The sequence below is a fragment of the Eucyclogobius newberryi genome, unplaced genomic scaffold (genome assembly GCF_026437365.1).
Source record: "Eucyclogobius newberryi isolate DKJ021-1_F unplaced genomic scaffold, fEucNew1.0.hap1 SCAF_1, whole genome shotgun sequence".
In the NCBI taxonomy this organism is placed as follows: Eukaryota; Metazoa; Chordata; class Actinopteri; order Gobiiformes; family Gobiidae; genus Eucyclogobius; species Eucyclogobius newberryi.
The window spans coordinates 32,896,465-32,910,679 of NW_027315723.1; the positions used below are offsets into that span (position 1 = coordinate 32,896,465).

General features: G+C 41.3%; 2 protein-coding genes across 2 annotated transcripts in view; one reads left to right on the forward strand and one right to left on the reverse strand.

The window, feature by feature from the left end:
- Positions 1-154, reverse strand: part of paqr8 (progestin and adipoQ receptor family member VIII) — a 5,822-nt gene extending 5,668 nt beyond the window's left edge. Inside the window, exon 1 of the mRNA XM_072443900.1 lies at positions 1-154. This exon is cut by the window's left edge and continues 28 nt beyond it. The gene's annotated coding sequence lies outside the window, so the exon portion shown is untranslated.
- Positions 155-2,226: 2,072 nt separating this feature from the next.
- Positions 2,227-12,702, forward strand: mcm3 (minichromosome maintenance complex component 3). Its single transcript, XM_072443906.1, has 17 exons — positions 2,227-2,371; positions 2,597-2,709; positions 3,750-3,958; positions 4,573-4,703; positions 4,786-5,024; positions 5,662-5,770; positions 5,874-6,027; positions 6,293-6,424; positions 6,880-7,088; positions 7,743-7,917; positions 8,674-8,800; positions 9,270-9,420; positions 9,509-9,649; positions 10,059-10,162; positions 10,857-10,921; positions 11,569-11,662; positions 12,414-12,702. Exons 1-17 carry the CDS (start codon positions 2,297-2,299, stop codon positions 12,610-12,612), a joined length of 2,427 nt encoding a protein of 808 aa, XP_072300007.1. The 5' UTR covers positions 2,227-2,296; the 3' UTR covers positions 12,613-12,702.
- Positions 12,703-14,215: the final 1,513 nt, after the last annotated feature.

Consider the following 14,215-nt stretch of genomic DNA (forward strand, 5'->3'; position numbering starts at 1 on the left):
ATCGGCTCTTTCGCGGGAAAAGGCGGTCCAGCGGCTCTCGGAGGAACGCGGTGGAATCCCGCGCGCGTTACTCTGGCCACTTTATATTTAGGAGCAGAAAAAGGGGAGCGGAGAGCGGCCACATCCTCGCACCGGGGCTACCTGCAGAACTGGAAGTGAGGGGGCGGGGTCCAGGTGCTTGGTCACGCCCACAGATATCGTATCGACGAGGTGGTTGTTGTTGTTTTTGTTGTTTTTTTAATATACGTAAAAAAATGCATTAACGTGATACTTTGACATTACATTTTATTGCATGTGAAGTAAACAAACTGAGAAAAGACTAAATTAAATAACATTAAATTAAATAGATACAAATTAAATTGTACTTTCTGCACTACATATGTACAACTGTAAAATTGTGTACATATTAAGTCTATTTTTAATTTAAATTTTTCTTCTTATTTTTTATGACTTAATCATTGTTTATTGTTTTATTGTTTTATGTTGCACCGAATCATCAAGACAAGTTCCTATTGTGATTTTTTCATTGATAATAAAGCTGTTCTGATTCTGATTCTGATGTGTTACAAGTGTGTGTCCAAAGTGAGAGGAAAGCGGGTTCTGTTTTTGAATTTATGTGAAATATAGTTAGAAATAAAGCCAAGGCAAAAGAGAATCTAAAAACAAATCACAGGCTTTAATACTAATGAATAGAACATAACGTTGAAGCTAGAATCAATTATTTCGTTCACTTTGTCTCCACCTGCTGTTCATTGTGGGTTTTGCAAAAACAAGCACATTCACGTCTGTCATGAAAGGCGCTTTGTTATAAATCCATTACATCACTATAATTAAGATGATACATACAGTGTTGTTTAGATCTGCTTTGTCAGCTCTCATATATGTAACATTATTTGGGAAGAATGATTTTCAAAACTTTTTTCAAAACGAAAAAAAAAAAAAAAAGACATTATTACCAGTTTGTCCCAGTGCATCGATTATAACTAGCTTAACTGCTTTGCCATTCTTCCCCCTCTATTTGATTGATAATACAATACTACAGCTCACTTATTTTACCACAAGACGTGGGTACGTGATGTACTTCGAATGTTTGTAAGAATTTTAGATTTATTTTACATAATTTCTGTTTCATTTATAAGTTTATGAGCGATAGCATTTTATTTTGAGCACTATTGAACATGTAAAACATGTAAAGCGTATTAAAGTCTAGTTTAACTCCTGATGTTCCCCCGGGAAGAGATGCAGAACTGTCAAGTATGACAACTATAAGGTTTTACATTTAGAGCCAAACCAAAAATGATCAGTGTTTTCAATATGAAGGGATGCACAAGGTCAACAGGTCAATTACTATAATATTATTATGCATTGAGTTGTATAAATTCTTTGCCCCTCAGACTTCTCAGTGAATTTGCCCAGATGACCATAAATAGTAGGTTTAAAATGGTAAAAATCCTCTCCTTGTAGAAGCTCAATAACAAACATTTCTATAAGAGACAGTTTCATGCATAAATAAAGGTGTGGTGACACAGTCTGTTGCCTCGGGGACGAGAGAAGGGAGGACATGCAGTAAACTGTCGACACGCCATATGTGTGCTGTGCCTTATTTTTTCATTATTATTATCATTATTAGTATTATTAGCTGTTTTTTATTTTATTTTATATTTATTTTATCTTTATCTTTATATTTTATTTTTATCTTTATTATTTTTCCCCTCCATCCCTTGTTGGTTAATGGTAGGTTTTGTCTATGGGAGTTTTTGTTTATAAGAGATCTTCTACTGAGAGTGTTTTTCAAACTTCCTATAAGAGATCTGTTCTTTTCTTCTGTATCTACCTGCGTTGCAACAATGAAATTTCCCCATGTGTGGACAATAAAGGAATATCTTATCTTATCCTATTTAACCACTCGACCACCGGGCAGCACGACACAGTCTGTTTACACCATCTGAATGATCTATGGGCCGCAGTATTGTTACTCTCATTATTGTAACTTCAGCGCCTGTGCCAGAGTGTCTGGACATGCGCAGTTACACCTTCATTTTCGCGGCATTTGCTCCAGGAGGCGGGTCCAGACGGCCACACTCGTCCTCCCATTGGCCCAGAGCTGCTTTACGCGTCAGTTTAGCCACACAGAAAGTGCCCGGCTCGACCAATGGCGTGTTACGTTTTGGCGCGAGCCTGCACGTTGTGGCGCGAAACCTCCTCAGTGTCCGTCAGGCAGAACAGCCTCCCAGACAGCGGCTCCCACACTTCTCATTTTATCACATTTTGCAGTAAAGAAACACAATAAAAAACCATGGCCACCGACGTGCTGGACGACAGGGAGATGCGAGAGGCCCAGCGGGACTATTTGGACTTCCTGGACGACGACGTAAGACTTTAAATTCACTTCAGAAATATCGGGATAAAGGAAGCCATGTGGCCCACAGAAGATACTAGTGTTAGAAGTATAATGTAGCTTACCCATCACTGTTAACTTGTAATTTAGACTCAGAACTTGTGTTAAACATGAGATCGTAATAGTTTTGATCGTGTTTAAAAGTGCCACGGGTTGATGCATTGTACTTTTGTTGATGGTTATTGTTGTATTCTGCAGCAAGACCAGGGCATCTACCAGAGCAAAGTGCGGGACATGATCAGTGAGAACAAATCAAGACTGATTGTCAATGTGAACGACCTGAGGAGACGAAACGAGGCCCGAGCTGCGAAGTAAGTGCATTCGTATTGATCAGGAAATGACTCTTGACCATGTGGATCAACTATTTTAAACGAGGTGTATTATGCTAAAATCAACTTTAAACCGTGTTATAACGCCATCTGCAGCTTGTTCAAAGGTTTATTGTGTTTCTTTTGATAAACTTGCATTGTCCTACATCGGGACCAACACAGTGTTCAGATTGTGTGTTTTCCCCCCAATAATTAAATCGTGAATATTCACTGTTTGCCAAAGTGAAATGCAACTATAAAGAGGCGGAGCTTATCTATTTAGCATTTTTAACCGGAAGTCAATGGTTCCACGTCTCTTCTCAAGCGGATTTAGACCAGTTTTGCCATTTTTATAGCAAACAAAAATGTAAATTGATCGTCCACACATGTTCATTTATTACTAGAAATGGGAGAAAAAGCATATGTGTTCTTTATGTTCCTGTTGGGTGTTTGTCTATGAAACGGCCGTGTCAGATATAAAAATTTCCCTATCTGTATTTATCTATTAAGTTTAAGCTGTAGATGTCCTCCTTAAGTTGATTTATTACATTAATCAGACCAAGAACGGAAATACGTTACTTATAACCTTTTGCCGTTCATCTGTCTCCAGGAGCCTTGTTTTTGTACACGTAAACGGTTGAATATACTTTAATCTTTTTGTATTACTCTTAAACTACTGGAAAAATACTAATATATATATATATATATATATATATATATATATATATATATATATATATATATATATATATATATATATATATATATATATATAAAAATAAGCGTAATTTAGCAGAGGAGATTACATAGACCATGATCCTTTGTGTCATTTCAGTGCAGCAAATGTGATGTCAACAACTGTTAAGCACTTTATATCTTATTATCTTTAATGATTCGCGCCAATGTCTTCCAGGCATTTTAATGGGAAGTGTGTCTACAGTTTAAGCCTCTCCACCAAATATATCACGTAGAGTAGTGAATATGGTGAAAGTATCGTGCATATCCCGACTGTGACGCGTGTAACTGATGCTGCTCGTTTCCAGGCTGATGAACAATGCGTTTGAGGAGTTGTTGGCGTTCCAGCGCGCTCTGAAGGACCTGGTCGCGTCCGTTGATGCCACTTACGCCAAACAGCACGAGGAGTTCTTTGTGGGTTTGGAAGGCAGCTTCGGCTCCAAACACGTGAGCCCCCGCACCCTCACGTCCCGCCTGCTCGGGAGCATGGTCTGTGTGGAGGGCATCGTTACCAAATGTGAGTGTCGTGGACGTCTGGCAGATCAACTTTACCGTCCATCCCAGCACTATATATTTAACTATACTCAAACACTGATTTAAACTAGATGTGCATTAAGTATTCATTCAAAAAAAAAATCACATAAATAGGACAAAGTTGGAAATTTCCTGATTAGTTTTGGTCTCAGAGTTGCCAGATTTTCAAAGAGCAACAAGCGGTGAAGTATTTGAAAAATAGCCCAAAACAATAAACCACAAGTTAAACATGTCATGGTGGAATAAGCACTAATGAGATGTGCATATTTTACACAAATAACAACTTTAAAACATTAATCAGCTTGTATTTCTGTCATCATTGGTCTATTGTGATAAATCAGAAAAAGTCTAAAAATGACCCCTTTATTATTTGAAAGTGTCTCTCAGGAGCAAGCCCAGAAAACAAAACCCACGACTAAATGTAATAGTCATTTTCCAAAAATGAAAGCTCAAAGACTCTATAAAGAAGCAGCTTTGGTCGTGTTTTATGTTTTCTTGGTATGAGTTTGAAATGTTAGTATTGAGACACTTCAAGGTTCAGGTTCACAAAAACCTAAAAAAACCCTTAGTTTATTGACTGATGATGTTGTGTTTCAGGTTCTCTTGTGCGTCCCAAAGTGGTGCGCAGCGTCCATTACTGTCCTGCCACCAAGAAAACCCTGGAGCGCAAATACACAGACCTAACCTCGCTGGACGCCTTCCCCTCCAGCGCCGTCTACCCCACAAAGGTACGGCCCGTTTACCTCCCCGGCCCAAGGTTGTTGTCTTTGGCGTTGGTTCTTTAGGCTTAAGCTTGTTCATTTTCCACAGGACGAGGAGAACAACCCCCTGGAGACCGAGTTTGGCCTCTCCGTCTACAAAGACCACCAGACCATCACTGTCCAGGAGATGCCGGAGAAGGCTCCTGCCGGACAGCTGCCGCGCTCCGTCGACATCATCCTGGACAACGACCTGGTGGACATGATCAAGCCCGGGGACCGTGTTCAGGTGGTGGGCACTTACCGCTGTCTGCCCGGCAAGAAGGGGGGCTTCACCAGCGGGACCTTTAGGTGAGCACTCTGTCGTTTAAAGCAGCAGAAGTATTTGTCAGTGTCTTGTGAAGAAAGCAGCTCGTGGCCATTTACATTGACTTTAAAATGTATACTAGTTAAATGCGCAATGGACGATTTTTCGGCGATTTGAGAACTCGGGTGGAAGTGCGCATGCGCACTCCCCCGTGTGGACTGATACAACACACACGTGCGTTTGTTTATTAGCACGACAGAGCGCATCGCTCGTCTCCCGTAGATTTCTGTCCACTTCTGAGTCAGCTCGAACTGTCTTTCTCCGTCTTCCTCCGTCTTCATTTTGTCCCGTACACTGAGGGAACTATATTATGATAGATCCATGCGCTTAGACACGCGGAAACGTGGGGACGAGCCACACGCGGCTGTAAGTGAGCGGTAGGTGCGTTTTATGATTGATACGTGGCAGGACTAATCGGCAGTCCACGCCACGAGGAAATAAGACTTAGATTTGTGCCCAAAAAATCGTCCATTCAACCTTCAATAATGCGTTGTCATTAGTAAAGCTTAGTTTATTGTGTTAATATTTTCCTTTTTTTTAATATAGAGAAGCATTTATAAGGGTTACAATCTTAAATGTAATTGAAAGTGCAAAGTCCGTGTCATTTGTGTCACTCCCCAGAACCATCATGATCGCGTGTCACGTCAAACAGATGAGCAAAGAGGTGTCTCCGTCCTTCTCGGCCGGCGACGTGGCCAAGATCAGGAAGTTCAGCCAGATGCGGTCCATTGTGAGTAGAATAAAGGACAGCGTGGTCGTTTAAGTGTATAATCGTGCTGTATAACTGTTCCTTCTGTGCCGTTCACCTAAAGCGTGTTGTTTGTTTGTGTTAGGACCCGTTTGACCAGCTGGCGCGCTCGCTCGCCCCCAGTATCCACGGACACGAGTACATAAAGAAGGCCATCCTGTGCCTGCTGCTGGGGGGCGTGGAGAAGGTCCTGGAGAACGGGTCCCGCCTCAGAGGAGACATCAACGTCCTGCTCATCGGTACGAAAACTAACTCTGGACCCGCTGCGTATATGTCGTTTGTGGCACATGTCATTCAGGCTTATCGTAAATGATGTATGTGGAGAACGCAGATCTGTTTAGCTAGAAAGAGAAGTAAAGCGTCCTGTAAAATGCAGAAAAAGTTGTGGAAGTTGTTTTAAAAAGTGCTCACTTAAATTGTTGAACTAAATATGTAAACTGTTGTATAAAACGTTAGTGTTCAAGTGTCTTTTCTTTGTGGATAAATCTGATCGTTTGTCTCCAGGCGACCCCTCAGTGGCAAAGTCCCAGCTGCTGCGTTACGTGCTGCACAGCGCTCCCAGAGCCATCCCCACCACCGGCCGAGGCTCGTCCGGAGTGGGTTTGACCGCCGCCGTCACCACCGACCAGGAAACGGGTAAACCATCTGCGTGTTAACGTTACGCGTCAACTGAACGCTAGTGGAGTGTTGCAGCTTCAGCGTGGTTTACTTCAATAACATCAGGGCTAGAGCTGGGCGACATTCACCAAAGTTACTATATTAAGAGTTTCCCTGTAACAATTTTCAGCCGTATTGTGTGAATCCAACAGAAATCAGCTGTGACAAGAGTGAAATGTCTGTAAAACGTATAACAATGCATTAATGTTCCATACTTATTTGAAGGTTGACATTTTATTTTTTAATTCATGTGCTCTTTTTTTTTTTTGTTTTCCTGTGGTCAAGGTTTTCTATTGCTTTTTTAATTTGGGTTAATTCCTTTTAGTTTTTCTTCTAGTTATTATAGTTATTACAAAAATGCAGCGAATATATTGTGTTGTTAAAGATAGCACCAAAGTCGAAGCAAAAGCTGACTCCATGACTTTGTGTTTTAGGCGAGCGGCGTCTGGAGGCAGGAGCCATGGTTCTGGCCGACCGCGGCGTCGTTTGCATCGATGAGTTTGACAAAATGTCCGATATGGACCGCACGGCCATCCACGAGGTGATGGAGCAGGGCCGGGTCACCATCGCTAAAGCCGGGATCCACGCTCGACTCAACGCCCGCTGCTCTGTGCTGGCAGCGGCCAACCCGGTCTATGGCAGGGTGAGGGCTGCGTTATAACTCATGTGTTAGTGATTACATTTCTACATACTTTAGATGTTCACTGCAGGGAGAATTAATACACGAGTGAAACCACAGTAACTCATTTCATTTGCACAATTACCCATTGCTCAAGATGTTCATCCCAGATTGTGGTTTTTCAGATAATTTGTCTCTGTCGGCTTTAAAGAGCCACGAAAGGAGATTATGTGATGCCTCTGATTACTCATCAGATTTGAATGTAATTAAATCATCTTAAATCTCCCGAAAAGTTAGATGATCAGATTTTGGTTTGCATGTGAACGTAACTGTAGTTAGAACCATGTGCTTCTCTTCTAGCAGTGTCTGATTGGATAGAATGTCTCTGGATCCTTTTTTTTTTTTTTTTTTTTTTAACAGTGCTATATGGAGTGAAATGTGATTTCCTGAACTAAAATAAAAATAATTTAAAGAGGAAAATTACAAAATTGTTGCTATAAAACTTAGAATGCCCTTCATACTAAACAAAATCGGGCTATTTTGGATCCTACTTGTGATTTTTTTTCCTAAAGTCTGTCTCATTAGACAAAAACGTAAGAACGTTTCCTGCCATGTCTCTTGTTCAGTCCAAACACAAATGGACTTAAGAACATGGTTTAATGGTGCGTTTGTGTGCAGTACGACCAGTACAAGACGCCCATGGAGAACATCGGGCTGCAGGACTCGCTCTTGTCCCGCTTCGACCTGCTCTTCATCATGTTGGACCAGATGGACGCGGAGCAGGACCGCGAGATCTCCGACCACGTCCTGAGAATGCACCGCTACAGGGACCCCCGCGAGCAGGAGGGCACAGGTACTGCACCCGGGACCTCCCCATTTCACACAGAGCCGCTTGGACTCTAGAGGGCTTTGTCCGGTCAGTCTCTGCTGCAAATATTTCACATCATCTGACTCATTGGGCAAGACTAGCTTGACCAGTGTAAATATCTTGAGAGGCTGAGCTATGGCCTTGAGTCTGACGGAGGAGTGATTTTATAATTATGAACCATATTGTCAGTGGACTCTAAACTCTTTGGTATTAAAGTCTTAAAGGACACATGTTAAAATCTAGTTATTGATTTTTTTTAAAACCAACTCTGCATTTCTCCCATTTAATCACAGTCATTACAACCGTGTGTTTAAACCCAGGAAGTCATTAAGCAGCGGCATCATCAGTGTTGTTTTTTTAAGTGTGTAATTACCTCTGCAGCCAGTAGATGGGGCCAACGCTCACTTACTCTGGTGTCTCCCAAGGCTGTGGCAAAGTTTTACTTTTTCTAAAACTAAATTAAAACATAACATGACACAAAGGGAACATAACGGACAATTGGGGCACAAGACATGAAATAAAAGACTGAAATTGTCCTATATTTCTGTAAATATGTCCTAGTGTTGGTTCAGTTTGTCTCTTTGTTATGGCCTTCTGTCCTGCCGCCAGTAGAGTGCGCCAAAGATATCTATTTATTGTGTTCGTGCTGCAGAGTGTGAGGCCCAAATATTAAAATAAATGAGTGCTTTAATTAGGCAAATGCACTGAATGTGGCGTTTCTGTTGATAATGTTGTGTGCAGCGATGGCTCTGGGCGGGTCAGTGGACGTTCTGGCCACAGATGATCCTGATGCAGCGGTGCAGGAGCAAGAGGAGCTCCAGGTCTACGAGAAACACAACAACCTGCTGCACGGACTCAAGAAAAAGAAGTGAGTGTGTCTTAGGACCACAGATTAGTTTGAAAATATGAATCTTGGTTAGAAAGTGTTCTCCCTCCGAACGGCAAAAACCCTCAATCTTCTGCTCAGTTTTTAAGTTGTTTCTGACATCAAATAACTAAAATTAAAACTGTAGCTGCATCAGGAAGTGGAGACTAGTCTGATGGTTCAAGCTTGTGTAATTCCCTCTGCAGCCAGTAGATGACACCACGAGATGCCAGTTTTCATGAGTATGTTTTAAGACTGACAATACAAATAATGCATCATATTTAATCCTTTAATACAGTTGGGGGCAGCTTTTTGTTTTAATGGCTGTAGTAAATAGATTTGCCTGTCACCTGTGAATTAAAAAACGACCAGTAAAAATGACACAAACTTATATTAATTACTCTAAAATTTGTACGAGTAAGTAAACACTATGATGATGCTTACTGAACCTGGACTGCCCGTCGTGCCTCAGGGAGAAGATCGTGAGTAAGGAGTTCATGAGGAAGTATATCTGCATCGCTAAAGCCGTGACTCCGGTGCTGACGGAGGAAGCGGCCAATCACATCGCAGAGGAGTACTCTCGTCTCAGGTCCCAGGACCAGATGGGCACCGACATCGCCAGGGTGAGAGCAGCGTCGGGTGGATCGGCCGACCGTAACCGTGACGATGTGTAGTTTCGAAATGGTTAATCATAAAACGGTTCCTCCTCAGACTTCTCCCGTGACGGCGAGGACCCTGGAGACCATGATCCGGTTGTCCACCGCTCACGCCAAAGCCCGGATGAGCAAAGCCATCGAGCTGGAGGACTCGGAGGTGGCAGTGGAGCTCGTGCAGTACGCATACTTCAAAAAGGTACTTGTGTCGGGAGAGAAATGCTCTTGTTACACCATTTTAAATGATTCACTGAAGTAGAAATGCCTCAAGTTGACGTCTTTAGCACTTTTCATGCACAAAGCGGAAAATTTCATGACAAATTACCAGTCTGTAAATGAGATGATAAGAATATAATTTGATTTGTGTAGAGCTTTTCCGCACTCAAAATCTCTTTATAATACAATAACAAAACAGATAATTGATCAAACAAAAGATTTAAAAATCGCGTGAGAAAATTAATTTGAAGATTAAAGCGGTTCAAGATGTGAGAATGGTAAACAAATCTTGGTGGTGTTCAGTGAAGTGAAGGTTAAAAGGAACGTCTGATGCCGTGCAAAGGATCATGGTCTATGAATGACTCTTTTGAATGCTCTTTGGCACGATGCAGGTTCTAGAGAAGGAGAAGAAGCGTTCGAGAAAAGAGCCGGTGTCTGGGTCTGAGGAAGAGGAGGACGAGGAGACGCAGCGCTCCCAGAGGAAGCAGAAGAAGAGGTAAGAATACTGAGAAGGACTTTCTCAGCTGCTGCAGAGAGCGCTCTGAGAGAGGTCGGACTGTGCAACTCTGTCATGTGTTGATTTTTGAGAAACTGATTTAATTATGATGAGGCAGGTGAACGGGAACAGATCATTAGTTTAAAGAGGGAAGTTAGTTCAGAACAAGTGTCAGAGGAAATGTATTGCAAAGTTTTCATCATCTTATGTTTTCATGTGTAAAGCACAAAGAGAAGGCAAAGTTTAAAGCTTAAGTTTGACATTAGATGCAAAAAAAAGTCATGGAGGAAATGGTGGATCTCTAGTATTTGAGTAAACTAGATGTCTAGACTGGAAAGTGTAAGTTAAATGTTCAAACTTTATAATAAAAGTTCCTTCTGTGCAGTTCATCTAGAGTACAAGGTTGTGAAGTTGTACTACTTCATGTCTAGGAGAAAAAAATAATTTTGAGTCAGTCCCATGTGAGTCTTAACGATAAAACCTTTTCTCGTGCAGATTGGACAGTTTCCAGGTGAAAGTTCATGTTGAGACCTGAACATTTAAACAAAAAACGCCTTAATGATTGACTGTTGTCTGTATGGAAACATCTGGCCCCAATGATCGAAGTGAATGAATATAAAGCACACACTTTGTAGATGCAAATGTCTGACTTCAAAACTGTTGCAATGATGACACTTCCTCTTGTCTCCTGCAGGGTGCGCCGGGACAGTGAGTCCTACAGTCCCTATGACTTCACTGAAAACCAGGACGTGCCAGAGAGTAAGAATCACACTTGTTTTGTCTGCTCAGCTTCTGAAATGTTTGAATAGTTAATGTAGAAATGGTCTGATACAAATTATTTTGTAGCCAACATTTGACAAAATTAATCTTTGTCATTGTGTCGGATTATTTTAAAACAATGTGCCTTTTTTAAATGTCCTGTGGTAAATTTTATGGTCACTTATGCTAAATTTGAACAAGTGCAGAAATGTCACTTCAGATCTTGGTTTCTGGCTCAGTTTGAGCCAATCTTAATCATTTTTAATTAAAGACAACACCATAATATAATTTTGCATATTTTCATAACCATTGCGACGTTTTTAAAAAAGTACACTTATCTGCTACCTGTAGTCGATACGATATTTTAAAATTCTCAGCAAGGCGCACAAATCTCAAAATGAAGTGAAAGTTAAAATCACAAATTATCTTTTCACTTTAGGAAAAAAATAACATGACATAAAACAAAAACAATTTGTTGCAGGATTGTTTAAACGTACATATTTGTAGCTGAACTCCTCTGCTTTTACTCGTTTAAAAACACAAATGTGGTGATCTGAGGAAAAACTGGCACGCAGAAGAAAACATATCAATTTAAAACTGTCCGATATCAGTCGATGCCGAGTATTTACTCTTCTGTGTGTTTGTAGTTCAGGCCCGGAGTCCTAAACCCCCCAAAGCCCCGGCGCAGCAGGAGGAGCCCATGGACGCCACTGCAGAGGGAGAAGAACTATCAGCGGACAGGTAATGAGACCAGACCCGAGACCACTCCCAGACCCAGTCCCAGACCCAGACCCAGTCGACGCTCTGAAAGCTGCCAAGGGAATTAACTAAAAGTTGGAACGTTAAAAGTTGATGCTTTCATTTAGAGTTCAAAAAGTTACAAAGTTGTCCTGCTTTTTAAAGAAGAGTTTGGTTGATGTGCAGAGCCCGGTTCACACTGCCTACAGTTCAGTTCACTAAACCCTAGAGCTGGGAAATGTGGCGATGTAAATCTAATCAAACGGAGACTATTTCCTGCCTGGGTGGATTTGACCAATTTCAACTAAGTGCAAACTTTCAGAACAAGCGGATGACTTTAGTTTCCTCTTAAAGGCACTAAAAAGATCAAATCGGACACTAATCGATACAAAACTACTATTGAAACGAGATATTAATTTGAGCCCGTATCAAAGCTAAAACGATTCGTAGATGGGACAAAATCTGATCTTTCCTGAACAGTTTTAGAATGATCTCGAGTTCAAATATAAGACCATGTGATGTCAACACACGCACCAAGTCTACTGTCCAATTAAAAAAAAAAAAAAAAAGCATTAATAAATTGGAATTCTGACTTGAGAATTGAGCCTAAGATGAAGTTCACGTCTGACTCTAATGAAGTAGTTTTGGTCATCTCGTCCACTGCTACTAAAACATTTGGGTCATTAAAACATGAACTCGCAGTGATAAATCCTGTTATCTGTATCTTCTAAAATGTTTGCGTCCGTCCCTCCAGGATGAAGGAGTTCAAGTCGTCGCTGTTCTCCGCCTTCCAGTCGGCTCACGCTCAGTCCATCAACATGAAGGATCTGAAGAGCGATGTCAACAAAGGGCGCGAGAAGCTCTTCAGCGACGGCGAGATCCGCGCCGCGCTCAAGAGGATGCAGGACGACAACCAGATCATGGTGGCGGACGAGATCGTCTTCCTCATCTAGAAGTGTCCACGCACACAACCAGGGCCGAGACGCAACATCTGCTATTTGTCCCACCCACAAAGGAGCGAGGAATGACGGTCTGAGGAGCAGAGGATTTCACAATTTAAAAGCAGACATTTTATTGAGTCTCAAACTGGAGTGAAATGAGAAGCTCTTTATTCTTGAATGTATATCCACTTTCCAACAATATTCAACAATATACACGTATTTACGGTGAGACATTGTTGTTTTTGGGGCTTGTGTCCGGAAAATGTAAGAAACCCCAGTGTAAAGTCGCACTTAATTGTCTCTTTAGTCACATTTGTTCTCTCGCTTTTCCCCGTTCTGTTGCAATACCGTGACTGACCTGCAGGAGAACTGATCGGTCAGTTCAAGAAACTCGACCCTGCTCACAGCGAGGGTCGGCGCGCTCGGGGAATAGAACCCCAGACCGCTTGACCGTGAGTACCACTGTAACTCAACGATAAGCAACACGATCTCCGTCTTTTGTGGGTTGAATTAAAAACTGAAGCTGTTGCTGTTCTTTGCCCCTGAACTATATCTTCACTCTGGATCGAGAGCACAAATGCCTTTTCATCCAAATGTAGCTTTACACACACTGCATTGTGGGAATGTACTGGCGCTTTGATATGGAAATGAGCAGGAATTATTCTGAATGCGCTCGTTTTGCGGTTTATATCTTTGTTCTCCCTCCACACCAGAGATGGAAACAATTTATGAAAACGTTTGTACATACTAATGTTTTGAATTTTTGTGTCGAAAATAAATGCCTGGTTATTTGTATTTGGTCTTTGGTTATTTAAACGTCTGCTCTTGTGTCTCGCACCAAGTTGTCCACATCTGCCTCAACTTGGGAGGCTGGATTTGAAGTTCAAACAACCGAAGTTTGAGATACAGAACAGACTTGGAAGTTTTATTACAGATGAAAATTTACAGATGTGAAAAGTCATTTAAGTTTAAGAGCTTTGGCTGTTCAATGAAGCACAGCCTGTTGGGTGAAGGCTGCTGAAATAAATTAAAATAAACTAAAATCAAAGTTTTCGTAGGAAGCTGAAGTGTCAGAAAAGGAATGAGCCACTTGTTTGCTCCTGATGATTTTAATGTATAATTATTAAACCATTGCAAATCGATGTCCCACAACGGCCTTACAGTAAATGTGTCCCCCCCGTTTCACTGATTGTCCCGCCCACACCTCGGCTCCCGTCGGTCATAAACTTTAACCCAGTGACAGAAACCCATCGCAGACTTTCAGAACACCCACACTCCAGTCAGACACACACATTTACTGGATATGCACCTTTTTATCTTTTTATTCAGCTGTGTCAGAGAATGTAGACTATAAGGTGCGTAAATGTAATGTAGGTGATTGGTATAAACTGTGTTGTCCTTTTGTTAAATACAGAAGGGAAACAGTGTACGAGTGGAAAAGGCCTGAATTTAAAACCACAAAACTGAATTATCTCTACTAATGATGGAGCTCATGACATTTGTTAATTCAAAATCTATTCTTAAATATGTGACACTCAATTATTTATTTTACTTTTTAGCCAAAAATATGCTAAAATAAGGGCATGTTTAAGTTTATTCATTTTTGTTTTTACTG